Source organism: Lycorma delicatula, chromosome 1, assembly GCF_047948215.1.
Source record: "Lycorma delicatula isolate Av1 chromosome 1, ASM4794821v1, whole genome shotgun sequence".
NCBI lineage: Eukaryota > Metazoa > Arthropoda > Insecta > Hemiptera > Fulgoridae > Lycorma > Lycorma delicatula.
Genome location: NC_134455.1, coordinates 80,789,444 through 80,805,277, shown reverse-complemented (window position 1 = coordinate 80,805,277; position 15,834 = coordinate 80,789,444). Strand labels below are relative to the sequence as shown.

Below are 15,834 nucleotides of genomic sequence, written 5' to 3'. Positions count from 1 at the left end.
AATATCATAGTAATAATAATAATAATATAATGACTCGATCCCAACACACCTAACTACAGCCAATCAACTGTCCAGGCGTCCCTAGCCACCCAGGGTGCTGCTTTACTTATACCCCTTCAGTCGTTCTGCTCAAGGTGAGGAAATGGAGGAAGCCAGCCACGATTGTCTATTCTCTGCGAGTCTTCCCCAGTTGACGTGCAGATCAGGAAAGAATTTAAAAACCTCTGGTACATTCAGCCTCGTACCAGGGACAAACTTAAAGGATATGGTCTGCAGTGTCATCGACCATGCAGTCCGGGCACAAGCCTGAATCAGTCAAACTAAACCTTGCCAAACTATTCCTGAAAGCACCATGTCCTGAAAGGAATTGAGTTGTGCACTGATTGAGGGGAAACCACCCAATTGCTTGCAGCTCCCTAACATTTGGAAATATACTATGTGTGTATCGACCAGTACAAGAATCATTCCACCTAACTTGCCAAGAGTCAACACCTTGGTCTTCAATTTCTCGCATATGCCCAGAAGTAAGAAGGCCTCCCTTCTTAGAAACATACTGCTTGCTATGTTCCATAGCTAAAATGTCAATGGATTTTATACCAGCAATCACAGAGACTGCCTCCCTCAAGACAGTTCTGTAGTCTCCAACAACAGCTAACAATAGAAGATGCTAAGCTTGCAATAAAATGTTCCTATAACATTGGAATTGTAAACGATGAGCCCAGATGGGTGCAGCGTACAACATTATGGCCTCGCAGGCACCTTTGCAAAGAATACGCATGGTACGGCAATTCAACTCCCAATAGGGATGGATGACTATGAACAAAGAAGGCATCTATTGCATTCCTTGTAACAAACTGAAGATGATCCCTGAATTGAATTAGACAAGGTATTTTCTACTGCCGAGCCATTGTAATGGAGGATGACAGTTCTATTGCTGAATTAGCTTGAGAGTCATAATCTAATTTTGTGTGCAGCCATGCTGTTGCAACTGAAACAAGGCACAGAGGGCCACCACAAGTTACTGAAGGCCCCGGATATGTCCAAAAAGATGCCGAGTACATACTTGCAGTTGTTGGTTAAAGCCAAATCCATTACTCTAAGAATAGCAGCCTCTGTGCCCTTGCTAAGGCAAAAACCATACTGGTCGTCCATTAGCATATGGTTAGAAGTCTACCTACTATTAATGCAGAGGTACAGGACCCTCTCAAAAACCTTACCTACTACAGGCAAGAGCATCAGAGGCCGGTACGAACTTACAGTGGGGTCTTTTTCGCCACCTTTGAAAAGTAAGTTTCAACTCACCATGTTTCCAACAAGCTGGGAAATGTCCAGTAAAAAGCATTCTATTAAAAACCCTAGTCAAGGGACCAAGAATCACTGGCAACATGCGGGGCTCCACTGTGATACAATCATATCCGGGGGGCCTTATCTTAGCCAGGCTACAAATTATTTGGCGGACCTCCACTTTAGTAATCTCAGAGCAAAAACCTACAACTTCCCTTCGAACATGTCGATGAAAAGAGGTTTTACCAACTTCAGTATCATCTGGAAGCAGATCGTTCATCAGAAGAGTGAGGACATGATCTTTGTCTATTACAATTTCATCCTGGGTCGAGAGAGCTGACAGAAGAATGTCTTTTTTCTTCTTATGACCAAGAACTCCATAGACAATACCTCATAGGTCTTTATTTCCTTGCTCTTGTACTAAAGAGCGCCACGAGTCATGCTTAGAAGACCTAACCTTATGAAAATACTCACTACTTTTCTGATGATAGTCCACAAGCAAGGCTGAATGCTTATCAGGATCACCCTCACAAGGTGTGGCTCTCCTGAGCCAACCCACAGTCCACTTCATCGTGGTCAAGCCCTCAGTCCACCATCCAGCTACTTTCTCTCAACCGGTACCTCTGGGAATTAACAGCAGCTTCAACTGCCGCAGAAGAAAAATTCTCTGCTAAGTCATCTAATGGGAGTTCGTCCAGTCTTCGAGCAAAAACTCAAAGCCTGGCTGCAAGAATATTAGAAAAAATGGGCCAATCCGCCTACCTATCCAGAAAGCGCCCCTGCTGAACAGGGAAATATTCCCTATAGATATCGCACAGCCCGCCTACCAGATCAAAAACTACTAGTAGATCACTCATGCAATCATAAACTAGATACCAGTTCTGAATCCTACCAGGGACATCGTTACCAATGGTAACATCAATGTTGGTACCACGGTAGGCCCTCCGCCCTTTGACTGCACCGGTGAAAGTAGGCAATTCGCCAGCTACATTAAAAACATCAAATTGATGCTGCATGAATTCGATCAATTCGCTTCCATCATCTGCGATCCCAGTGTGCCAAAGAGGTGATTTGGCATTCACATGAGTCCCTATAAGAACTGGACAACCTGCTACCAGCCTAACAATTCTATCACATTTTTCAAAGTGCTTTTCAGTGGGATTCCTGTACTGAAAATACTAACAACTACGTGCAGACCATCCACGGCAAGCTTGACAACAACGTGATGCATGTCAGAGGGTTGCCATATGAAGATGTATCTAAAGACTTCCTACACAGAACAGCGAATTAGCTGTCACCAATGAAAAACTTCTTCCAACCTGGAAAACCTGGCAGATCATCTTTGACCACATAAGGGTGTTGTAGAACAACATCGAGGCTCTGTTTTTCAACAACTTCACTTAACTCAACTTGTACTACCTAGGGTATTTAGTTGACTGAACCTAATCATCAAGAGGGTTGAAATGAATCTCAACAGCTCTTAAGTAGCAACCGCACTCCTTACTATTAACCGAGTGCCTATGACTTTTGCGCAACTTTTACAGTTCATGCAAGACAGAGCCTCCTTCTTTTGTGGACAGTGGTATACTTGCATACTTCTGTATACTTGCAGAATTTGGTCCTGTGCCGAAACAACAACACTTCGAATCAGGAGTACCTTGAAGGTACTCCTTGCCATGACAGGAATCCATGAAGATTCTTCCATCAAACACAATTTCAGTGGAGACCAGCACCTAACTCAAAGACTCCGTGATATCTTGGGGCATCATGCTTGCCAGTTTTGAAGACTAGCCTAAATTGCTCCTTGAACGAGGCCTAGTCTAAGTCAATGTTCTGTTCTCGAATGAGAGACAGAGTGTCCTCGTCAGAGAGGCTCTGATCTAAGTCATAAACTATGATTCGGGGCCTATGCATTTGCTTAGGATCAACCTTAACCTCAAGCTTTTTGATGGCAGGAGACTCTGTGATGACCCAGACCGTCTCCTTGTTCTCAGCAACGATTACCAGCCCTTTGCTCGTCTCCTTGATATCCCTAATTTTTAGCTGTTTCTAGTTGTTGTGAAGGGCAACCTGGAAGTCTTGCTTAAACTCTTGGCTCGTGGTCTTTGAGAGCTCTGCGTTATTAATGAATATCACCTCCAGCTTCTTAGCCATCTTGCTGGCTTCCCGCTTTGATTTAACAACATCAACATAGCACCTGGGCTGTGCTGGAGCCTGAAACAAAACTTTTGAAAGAACTTTGCCCTCCTTGGCCTTGGAGACCAAAGTCTCATACATACCCTTCTGCCACAGCAGAAAAAGAACCTCGTGAATATTTTCCAACCTGGGAAGGATGGATTTCTTTGCGCCTGAGCCAACACTTTTGGGTAAGCTTAGAAACTTAACCGGGTAGTCTAGATCATCCTGGGCTGCCTTGAGCAGCAGGACAGAACTGCCAGGTCTGCCCATCGTTTTTAAAAACGCCTCTACCTTGGGGTTGACTACCCAGGTGGATGTCCCTACATCCATCTTGGAGATGTCACCATCTGAGGAGGTGGATGGTAAAGGCTCCGGACTCCTCTTTCTGCCTGGACTTCCTACCTCTTGGAACCCGGTTTCTTCCATGGCCAGAGAAACTCTACACTGCTTATCTAGTGAAAGATCTTATCTTGCTGTGTTGCTCCTACCATCCGGTTGGGTGAATCCATGGTGTAGTGACTGCCTGCAGCGAATAAGGCAGCTGGGGACCTTCCATATTCCCCTGTCACTCTGTACCTCTTAGCCCCTACTGGGTCGGTTATAAGACAATCATGAATTACAGCCCTTGTTCTGAAAAGAATGCAAGCAGTACTAGGGAGTATTCCCTTACTTGTTGCAGAGTCTTACGACCACGAGTCATTGCCATCTTTTAGCCGCAATGAGGCAGGTACACGTTGAATAAAAATATGCCTTATAATTCCGCAAAAGCTGTATATGACAAGTCTGTAATCAAAATGTGCTAACATAGCCGCAGTCTAAAAACCAGGAATTTTCGATACTGCTGGAAGGTACACACTCGACCAACAGCCCAAAAATCACTGATAGTAGACTCGATGCCACAGCACTCTGGACGCATGTCGGGAGACCAAAGTATTAGCTAAGATGATCAGTGATAATGGACTGAGCACTCCCACAGCTGATACCCACTTCTGATGCAATTTCTTCAATAGTGAACTGGCAATCACCTACAATAAGCTCTCAAACGGCGTGGATGTTATCAGCTGTTAGACTTGACTTGGGTGTTAATCATGACTTTCATTTTCTACACTTTCCCACTCGCCCTTAAATTGTTTGGCTCACATATGCATTCAGTTCTGGGACAGTGTAACATCCTCAAACTGTACCTTTGAACAATTTAACATTTCTGCAGGTTTAACATCTCGATTAGTTAAAAATTTTATTATACAATGTGTAACAGACAATGGAACCTCTTGCTCACTCTTCCATCCAACACAGAACTGCTTGCTGTGTAGAATAGCAAAATTACTGTTTAAATTTGATTCACCCTCGTACTTTACAAATTTAAAAAAAAATGAAATACTTATTTAACTTTTAATACTATTTGTCTTTCTTTACACACAAACTAAATAGTTACTTATAATTCCAAACAATCTGACTAAATACTAGGCACAGAAAGTACTTTATTCATTCAAAACTTAGTATTTAATTGTAAAAAGTACAGTAGAGGTAAACACTTTATTTTATTCAATTCACCATGTATTTTTATTTACAAATAATACCCAAGAACTTTAAATTTTATTTAGAATATTATACATACATTTGAAATTGAGGAAATTCCTATCTCTACTTTAAGCCACAGATGTTATCATTTCTCCTCCTAAATTTAAATAAGTATTTCATGAATAGAGTATTTCTCAGTAGCCTGGATAAAATAACCTGCAGTATTTTTCTTCTATAATGAGGGTTTTGCATTTCATTTACAAAATTGTTCGTGAATTATGCTATTTCCTACGTTTTCTTTAGTATTTTAATAAATTAGGCAAAATAGCTAACAAAATCTCTTAACAATACATACTGACAAATCTTCAGAATAGTTTTGGAAAAGTATTGTCTGCAAACATCTGTATTTTCCAGAGTTTAGAAATTATTTTAAATAAGAATTCTTTCAAAGATATGTAAAGAAAAATATGTAATTTGTCTGTAGTCCTTATTACTTGTTATGTCACAAATGTTAGTAACCAGCTTTTAAGGCAAATAAATAAACAATCTTACAACTGAGCTATACCCTATGTAACTTAAAATTTCATAACTAAACATGTAGTTAAGTTTTAAGTTATAATGCAATTTAAATTTACACCAAGTCTTTACACTACTTTTCAATAACTGAAAGGATAATAACTATATAGTTGAACAAAACATATGAGGGATGGCTGAATGTAGTGCACAGTCATTCATAACTAGCAAATGAAAATTATCGAATGAAAAAATATGGTATAAAAGTACATTTTATTTGCCACAAAAACTTATATTTATTTTTCCCTAAAATTGTTACATACAATTTTAGATTTTTTTCAACAGTAAACCAGTTTTCTCTTTCAAGCAATGAAAAATGCTAGTGGTGTTTTCTTCATCCCCAAGCTCAGTGTCCTTCAGTTCATCATCCATGGTGAAATGAAAACCTTTAATACCTCTCTTTAATTGTGGAAAGAAGTGAAAATTGCAGGGTGTCAAGTCAAATCTAGTGTGTATAAGGAGGGTATGGAATAGGTTCAAATTTTAACTTCACAAGAAGCTTGGCAGTTGCATGTGATGTGTGTGGCCAAGCAATATTGTGTTGCAGAATCATCAGCTTCATGTCTCATTGAATGCAACATACATGCGTAGTAAAATGTTTTAATTCTCCTTGTGTCGCACAGAATTTTTAATGGACCCAGCTTCAAAGTAGTAACTTAGATAAATGTGTTTGGAATTCCAGAACCATTCTCAGTAAAACTTATTTTTAGAGCTGTATTTGAATTTTTTTATTGTGGTAAACCATACGTCGTTGTACATATGTTACATAGGTACTCTTTGTTTTGCTGTTTTTCTTCTGATTTGTAACAATGCACCCAAGTTTCATTTCCTGTTACAGCAATTGAAAAAGAAGTAATTTCTCTTGTCAAGATAACATTTCAGAAGCTGTCGCAACATTTCTTTCATTGTTCTTTGTTCTTTTCTGTGAGTTTGTGAGGCACCCTCTGCAAACGAATTTATAGTAGGCCAGTTCTCTAACAATGTGTCTTACTTGTTCTTTCAATATGACTATCTGGATGGTGATGCATTATTATACCTCCGAATTTTTTAATCGAATCATACCTCCTTTTAATACTCCTCTTAATCACAAAAACTGACTGACCACTGTGAGGATCATCCTCAATATTTGCTTTACCAACTTCTGATTCACAAAATTTTATTGCCCACCTACTCACAGTTTTTCAATCAACAGTTTCATTACCATAATAGTTTTTAGGCAAAATTGAATGTCACTAGCTTCACTTTTTTCACTGTGAAAAAATTCAATTACTGCATATTGTTTTAGATGCGTTAACATAGGAGGCATACTCGACTCTATAACAATGGTGACTGGCAAAAAAATTAGATGTGTGGGTCAATGAGTTTTAGAATGCTAGTAGTAGCAGCGGAATGAAACTTCAAGATGAAAGCAACTATAGTTTTGTATGATATTTTGTTATTTACATTTCAGCCATCCCTTGAACTTTAGGACATAGAAAGCAAGAAGCGGAATTTTCATAAAAATATCAATTAGCAGCATAGTAACTGAATAACCTAGCAGTACAGTAACTAAATAACTTTTAAAAACAAGTCAAATTTTAAGAAGAAACAAAACACAAGCAACTAAAGAATTCAATGAGATTAAATAGAAATAAAGTTAATTAAATAAAATATATTTACAAAATTAATTCAAGAAACCTTGTAAGAATAGATAGAATTAATGTTTAATATTTTGCTTTATTCCCCCAAAGTTTTCTGTTATTTTTCTAAAAGCTTCAACCACCTCTTTCGTGACTATACTTCTTCATTATATCTCTTTCAAATATGTTTAAATTTTGCTACTTTGCACTTATTAATTTTATCTCTTCTAGATAAATACAATTTTCTACCATCATCTTTTGTATTTTTATACTTTCTGCATTCATTCAACAGTTTTAGTATAATTCTTGTTATAAGTGGCTTTTTATCTACAGTTACATTTTCTAAGCGACATCTTCACTCCTACTTCTATAATCTACTTTTTTAAATTTATCATACTATTTTTAACCAAATCTTCTGTTAAAGTAACTTCCAGCCTGTGCCCATGATTTATTCAAATTTGAATGATATATCATTTTCTTTTACCCTGCCTGTCAGTAAAATCATGATTAATCTCCCAACATAGAAAACTAAGTAATCTTCTGTCACAGTTACCAAATATTTGCAAAACAATCCAAGTGTAAAGGCACAACCAAGCACTACCTAGAGATTCTAACACACAGAACTTTAAAATTTAGAGCTCATCTATAATAACACAGAATTAATAACAAAAAGTAAATGGATCAAATTAGGTACTTTTATATTATGCTACAGAGTTATAGGTATTGTTTCAAACACAAAGATAGCCATGGGATTAATAATGCTTTAAATAGATGTCTTATCATGATGATATGAATAGCATATGAGTATCCCACTATTTTTATTGACCTCTCAGAAGGTAATCTTTATTATGAGTCAAAGATAATAAAAATCTGGTTAATCAGAACATGTGTTCTGAAATGTGACAACTCTTCTGCTCCTACGAAGAAGCACAACATATATTAGGCTCAAATTAGAGAAAATCTTATGTAAATCAAATAAGAAGTAACTGTTAGATTTTCACTATAATAATGATAGGAACAGGAACAATGTAATGAGTGCTCTTATTTTAGTACAAAGATGAAACAGCATAGACGTTAGAAAAAAAACTTACCTCAATATTTATTGACAGTTTAGTATCTCCAGCAGTAAAACTTATTTCTTTAATATTATTAACTGCCTGAGTGAGCCCATCGTGAATTACATAATTGAATGAATCCAAATGTGGTTTGCCAAGTGATAACAGAAACTGTAAAATGAAAAACCCATGTTATTAAAATGTATTAATAGTGGATATTTTTTTAGTAAAAGGGATATGAAGAAATACATAAACACAGAGAAGGTATCACATAAAAATATAATACTGATAGATTATTTTAACAAAAATTAATATTATAATACAGAATATTAAAGATGATAATTTAACATACTGTTGATTGATCTACCAATCACATTTTGAGAAATTTATTTACATTATGAAACACTTAAGACTCCTTTCACCCACAGTGCTGTGTATTTACAAAGAAACAAGGTAAATCTTAGAACTCTCAAACAAGACTTCTTTTGTAACGTTATTTTATTTTTTATTTTTTTAAACTCCTCCAAGACGACCAGCCCACGCTAAAAAGCTTAACACAGTCGCCTCAGGATTTCATGGCAGCGCAGTCTGCCCTCCCTAGCTCATCCGAACTCGGACATCCCATAGGGGTTTCTCGTGCCTCCTCGAAAACATACTAATCACCTCTTCTGGTGATCAGAATTTTTCTCCGCAGGAGAGCACCCTTCCAGTCCCTATTGTACCTGATCAAGACACACATTTCATTTGCCCTTCACAGTTACGCGTCCCCCCATGCGCACCTCAAGGGTCCCCCATGCCATCATCGGGGAGCTCCGACCCACCCACTCTTGCACGTGAGTAGGCCCGAACACCCTAGGCATAGAGGCTGCCTCCCTGGCCCCTACACGCATCAAGATGGACTTGTACCTGTCCTCGATCCCCCACGCATTCCCATGACCCCTCATTACTTGTTGCGCCATGCCTCCCTCGCCGTCAGCGGTAGAGCACCGCACACAATATCCCCCCACTCCAAGTCCATCGGTATATCCGGCAGTATAATCCAACAACAACATGAGCAAAGACACATAATACAGTCATAAATTCCTAACCTAGCAAAGAACATTAACAACTACAAAAAACAAACACATTTCGATGCCTCTTTTGACATCGAGGGCCGTGTGCACGTCAAGGGGGTTCCTCCTGCCTCTTCGCTGTTACCTCCCTCCATTCATTCTCACTCTGGAGCATGTGTCTGACGACGTTATCTGATATTAAGGCCACCGGAATCTGACGTCTCTCGTTCTCCCACCTGACACAGTCGAACCAGGTGTGTTCGGCTGTGTCAGCTGTCGCACAGTACCTGCAACCCGCCGTTCTCCTCCTCTTGAAGCGATGCAGATAGCTATCAAAGTTCCCATGGCCCAAAAGTTGTTGAGTGAGGCAGTATCCAACTTCACCATGCTTACGTCCCACCCAAGCACTCACGTCCAGAATCAGACGCATAGTCCACCGTCCTACCTGGCTCGCCTCCCACTGTTGCTGCCAGATGGCCATGATCTGCGCCCTTGCATTCTCTTTTATGCCTTCAAACCGCAAGCATCGTTCCTCAACCAATAGGTCTATTGGCGGCGTTCCCGCAATGACGCAGATCGTGTCATAGGAGACCGTCCTGTAGGCACATGTCACCCACAGAAGCAGCCTCCTACGAGTGGCCTCCAGCTTCCTCCTGTACTTCTGAACCGCCACTGCCCTTTTCCATGCAGGGGGCACATACAATAGGACTGATGTCACGGTTGCAGCTATTACTTGTCGACTTTTCTCTCGTGGCCCTACTGTGTTCGCCATCAGCCTCGAGATAGCCCTCAGCTGTTGTTCTGCCTTCTTTATTGCTTCCTCTACATGAGGTCCGAATGAACGGCGCTTGTCCATCCAGACCCCGAGGTATTTGGCCCTCGAGACGTGGCTTATCTCTGCACCATCAATGGTGAAGTGCATCTCCCTTAGCTGGTGTCGACCTGCAAGCACCAGCGCCTCCGACTTTTCTGGTGCTATTTGCAGACCGTGAGTCACCAACCAATGGTGCACCATTGCCAAGGCAATGTTTCCATTGGCCTCCACCTGCCTCTCATCTCTTCCTTTGATCAGTAAGGCCAGGTCGTCTGCAAATCCGAAGACTTCAACCCTGTCACTTACGTAGTTACTAATGATTGCTTGAAGTTGTCCGGAGACTCCTTTCACCCTCAACGCCTGCCCGATGACCTCCCATGGCAGGCTGTTGAAGGCGTTCACATCCAACAGTATCAAGTCCGGAATCGCTCTTGTCCGCCGCGTACCAGTTGCTGCTGCGTCGACAGAGTACATCACCTCACGAATTGCGTGGACCGCTGACATGCCCTTCCGGAATCCAAATTGACGAGGGGAGAGCCCCCTTGCTCCTGTACCACTGCCAAGAGCCGCCTTTCCACGACACGTTCATACATCTTGCCCAATGTACTGAGTAAGCACACTGGACAGAAAGATCCTGGCTGGTCTGGATTCCTCCCCGGCTTGGGTAGAAGTACCAAGCGTGCCTTCTTCTAGCATGATGGGAAAGCACCCCGCGTGAAGGCCTGGTTAAAACAGTCCAGCAAGAACTTTTAGTCTCAAACAAGACTTAAAGTTCATTAAGTGCCACATCATCCATCTGACGAAACAATCCTGTTTCCATTTCACATGGTATTAACTGATATGTTCATTAACCAAAACAGATACCATATGCATTAAGTAAAACCACAACAATGCAACAGACGTTTTTTGACGAAAACGGTTTTTTTTTTTAATGTAACTTTAGGCACTGACATTTACCACTGATTCATATTATCAATTTTCAAGATGCTACTCTCCTGAGACTTTTCAGATATTTTGAAACCAAGCACATCAGAGGATGCATTTTGGAAAGCTAGTGTTTCAAACAATATGATTCCAAAACTAATATTATGATATAATATTCATATATTACTTCACATAAATATATCCTCTCTAAAAGTACTAGAGAATCTAAGAAATGCCAAGTAGGTCTTAGATTTCATGAAGGGAAGATCCTGAGATGCATCTCAAGATGGTGAATCCTAGGGAGCAGAAGGAACAGGATGGTAGTAGAGAGGGGGGCAACAATTGTATATATTAAATTTGGTTGGTGTAGACAAGTGGCTAATGACTGAGAAGACCAAATAGCTTCCGGAATAAGGATCTGCGCCTCCTACAAGTGCCAACAGCCTTTTAGGAAGGCAGATGAGCAATAGGTAACTCACCAGATTGGTCTAGTGGTGAACACCTCTTCCCAAATCAGCTGATTTGGAGTCGAGAGTTCTAGCATTGAAGTCCTAGTAAAGTCAGTTATTTTTATATGGATTTGAATACTACAACACTGGATACCAGTGTTCTTTGGTTGTTGGGTTTCAATTAACCACACATCTCGGGAATGGTCAAACTGAGACTGTATAAGACTACACTTCATTTATACTCATACATATCATTCTCATTCATCCTCTGAAGTATTACCTGAATGGTAATTACCAGAGGCTAAACAGGAAAAAGGAAGAAAGATGATCAATAGGGGTTTGGGGGCACTCTTATTGCCCCAAACCATTTGTGAGGGTGAGAAATCGCCCACAAAGGCAGAAGAAATTTCTATAGGAAGTCAACAACATTTAGATATAGAAGGAAACAGAATACACTGTATTACCTTTTCCTAGTCAGGCACCATGGTGATGTCTTCTTTTGTTAAATATTTCAGAGGTAAAATAACTTTCCATTCAGATCACCAGGAGAAGCAGCATAAGTAGTGTCATAAAAAGATAAAGCTGTGAGAATAGTTATGTAGAATATGAGAACATTATTGCCATCAGTTAAGTTGAAAAACTTGAGGAGAGATAAAATGGATATAATAGGGATAAGTGAGCTTAGATGAGAGAGGAGGAGAGCTGAAAAGTGGTGAAGTTACCTTATATTACTCAGGAATTGAAAGAAGAAAATATGGAGTAAGAATAGCTGTAAAAAATAGAGTAGCAGGAAAAGTTATTTATCTGGATGATAAATTACTGGCATTAAGGATTGGAATGCTGCCAAAAGATCTATTAATAGTTCAGATGTACATGCTAACATTGGAATATAAAAGGATGAAGATGTTGAAAAGATGTACAATAACATTGAGGAGTTATTAGAAAATGAACCAGGATTGCAGTAAGATAGTCGAGTTGTGGACTGCACGGTGTGTAGACGTGTCTTTCTAGAGCTCCGCTTTTTTTGTTGTTTTCGATTGGTTTTTTGGTTTTTACATTGTTTTGGTGGACTGGAACTTTAAGTGGATTGGACAAGGAATACAGACTATCATTTTTGAGTTATTTGGTTACAGGTTTATCAAATTTTTTATAGTTTTTTGTTCTCATTAGTGAGATCAATATTTTAGTGCTTTTTACTCGGTAAATCTTAGATATTATAGTGTGTTAAAGTGTTGGTGACTTTTATTAATAACGAAAAGACTACCAGTGTGTATAAAAAGTGAGTAAACTTATTGTACAATAACTTTTTAACAGTTTTTTGAGGTTATAATAGCAAATCATTCTAAGTTATTCGACAGGCTAATACCAGTCTGAAATTAACAGTAAACAAGGACTTAGGAAATTTTTTCGTATATTAGTAGTTATATGAGTGAAATTTTTCTAAGTCCTTAGACTAGTTTTTATTAGGGAATTCTTTGTTCCTTAATAATTTCTGAACCACTCGTCCTACATTCCTGATCCCAAGTTATAAATCCATCCCAAAAAGTTTCCAACCCCCTGACCTCCCCCTCTTCACAAAAATTTTGGACCCTATTTTTAGGGTTGAACCCCCCAAATTTCTTTTGGGGCTCCTATCCCCGAGTGGGTACTCGTTGGACTCGGGATCGTCCCCGTAGTCCAACAGCGCTAATATGAGATGAAGGGGATCACTCCCCTTAGAGGGATCATCGCAGGGAACTTCTAGCTCACAAAAGGTTACGATTACTAAGAAAACAGAGGGTAAATGTAAAACGAGACCCCGACAGGGGTCCTCAGAAGAAGAAGGACCGCTGGAGAGCCTTAGCAATCTGGTTTACCAATTGGGATTAACTATGGTGGCATTGAGACAGCATATGGGACCGGGTCTCTCAAAATACATAAGTACACATGAGCAGGAGCTCAAAGGCATATATGATAGGCTTAATGCCTTGACGCAAGTCTCGTCCCCTTTATCAGTTGTTACGCTGGCTACTCAGACGTACCCTATAGTTGTGGAAGATGAGATGGAGCAAATTCTTACTAAGGAGCTGACAGATGAGCAAATAATAGATCTACTGCCCAAAAGGTGGCCAAATAGTTTGCGGAACTAAATTAGTTTCTTTAATGAGTTGCCTTCTGAGGTGGTGGACTCTTGTACTGTTAGTGATTTAAGTAAATCAAGGCAAGGGGATGAAAAAGAAGGTATTAGTACCAAATACAAAGTAGGTGATATTCGTAAAGATGTACAATCAATTCTTGGAGACTGTGACGACATTAAGAAAAGTAAATACAAAATCTACTATGATGGTAATGCTACTGAGAAGAGCACAATGGGAGCTATATTGAGGGCTTTAAGGAAGCTTATTCCTCAGGCTGGTAATTTTTTTTTGTCGTCCCCAATAATAATATTGGAAACTATATGAAGAAATTAATATCTTATTTGCGGAGAGACGAGGAAGTAGCGGTTAAAGTGCTTACGATCCCAGTTGAAGGTAAAGTTATACAAGGCAAGCCTGGACAAGCCCATATTAAAAAGTCTACAACACCGGCAGTTGACAGTCGTACTGTGGTTATCAAAGGAGCTGGAAAATCCTATTTTGATTTACTTAAAACAATGAAGTCTGCAGTAAGTAGCGAAGATGCAAAAGAGGTCATCTCCTTACGTAAGGGCAGGAATGAAGAACTCCACGTGAGAATTCAGGGAGCGCAGAAAGCTGCAGAGTTTACAAGTAACCACAAGATAAGGCAGCAGATCTGCATGTTGACCTGCGTACAAGAGCGGGAAGGCGCACAATAATTCACATCAGGGATGTAGAATATGACACCACTGAGACAGAAATTCTTGCTGCAATTACTGCAAGAGTAGGTACTGATGAGGACATCAAGATATCATCAATTAGAAAAGGTTACGCCGAGACGCAGAACATTACAGTAATCACAACGTATAGGGCCGTCTGTAAACTCGTAGAGGATAGAATACGAATAGGATGGGTCAACTGCCGGGGTTTTATCCGAGACGATGAGGATAGGTGTTTTAGATGTTGGGGCACCGGACATCGGCGGCAGGAATGCAAGGGGCCAGATAGGAGGGACCTCTGCTTTAACTGTGGAGGGCAAGGTCATATGATTGACGAATACAAAGAACCAAAGAGTTGTCTCGACTGCGGTAGCGGTGAGCACAGGACTGGTGCTTGGGGTGCTCTGACAAGCATGATTAAGCTTCTCCTACCAAACATGAACAGAAGCATGCTATTGAATGATTTGCTGTATAGACTTGCTATTGAGTGATGTAGACTTGTTGGCAATCACTGAACCCAACATACATGAGTCGGCGAAGTCCGGATGGATGGCGGATACTGTGGGTGATATCATTATCAGGAACGTCAGTAACAGGGTGGCTCTGAGTTTCAAGGAGAGAGCAGAGGGAGTCATAGTGACTGAACTGGAGTCTACAATAATTGTAACAGCGTATGTCTCGCCCAACATCACAATTGCGGATTATGACAGGTTTTTAGACAGTATATATCGACTTCTGTCCAGACAGAGCAAGAAATTTGTGTTGTTGGGTGATTTCAACTGTAAGACGACTTTTGCTGGTTGCTCCCGCAGTAATAGGAGAGAAGAGCTAACTGAAGAACTGATGGAATCCCTCTGAGGTCACTGTTTAAATGATGGTACTCCAACTTACGAGGCTCGGGGCCACTACTCTGATCTGGTCATTGCTGATAATAGATGGTCAATGGATCAGCTAGAGCTAACAGTGATGGATAACGATATTTCCAGTGATCACCTTCCGCTACATCTGATCATAAAGGAAGGCAATGACTTTGTAGTTACACAAAGACCTTTTGTTACAAGACCTACAGCCCGTCAGGTTGACAAAATAGTTGTTAAAGTAGCTCAAAGGCTACGTAATATGATTGAGTTGACGCCAGATACTCTTACCTCGGTAATACAGCAAGAAATGGATAAGGAATTAAGGGCCACTGGGGGCAGACGATAAGTCTACTGGTGGTCAAATGAGATAGCACGCTTACGCGATAATTTACAGCAGGCTAGGAGAAGGAAACAAAGACTGAGGATCAGAGGTGGTGCTGAGTTTGATACTGCAGCCAAACTATATATAGAGGCTAGACGCCACTTGAACAAGCCATTAAGAGATCAAAAAGGGATCATTGGTTCAAACTCTGCGAGGAATTGGACAATGATCCCTGGGGCCAAGCCTACAAGATAGTTACTAAGAGGTTTGGCAGGCGTCTGCCTGTGTTGAGTGAACGGCAGGCTATGGCACAGTTTGACGAATTATTTCCATGTCCAGCAGAGACAACTGACATCTTGCCTGAATAT

The 15,834-nt window shown here is 40.2% G+C and overlaps 1 protein-coding gene across 2 annotated transcripts in view; it reads right to left on the bottom strand.

The window, feature by feature from the left end:
• Positions 1-15,834, bottom strand: part of Polr1B (RNA polymerase I subunit Rpl135) — a 176,013-nt gene that overhangs the window by 144,499 nt on the left and 15,680 nt on the right. For both annotated transcript variants that reach the window (XM_075356937.1, XM_075356931.1), the window contains exon 2: positions 8,267-8,401. In XM_075356937.1, the coding sequence (XP_075213052.1) occupies positions 8,267-8,401 (135 nt within the window). The remainder of the gene's footprint in view (positions 1-8,266; positions 8,402-15,834) is intronic.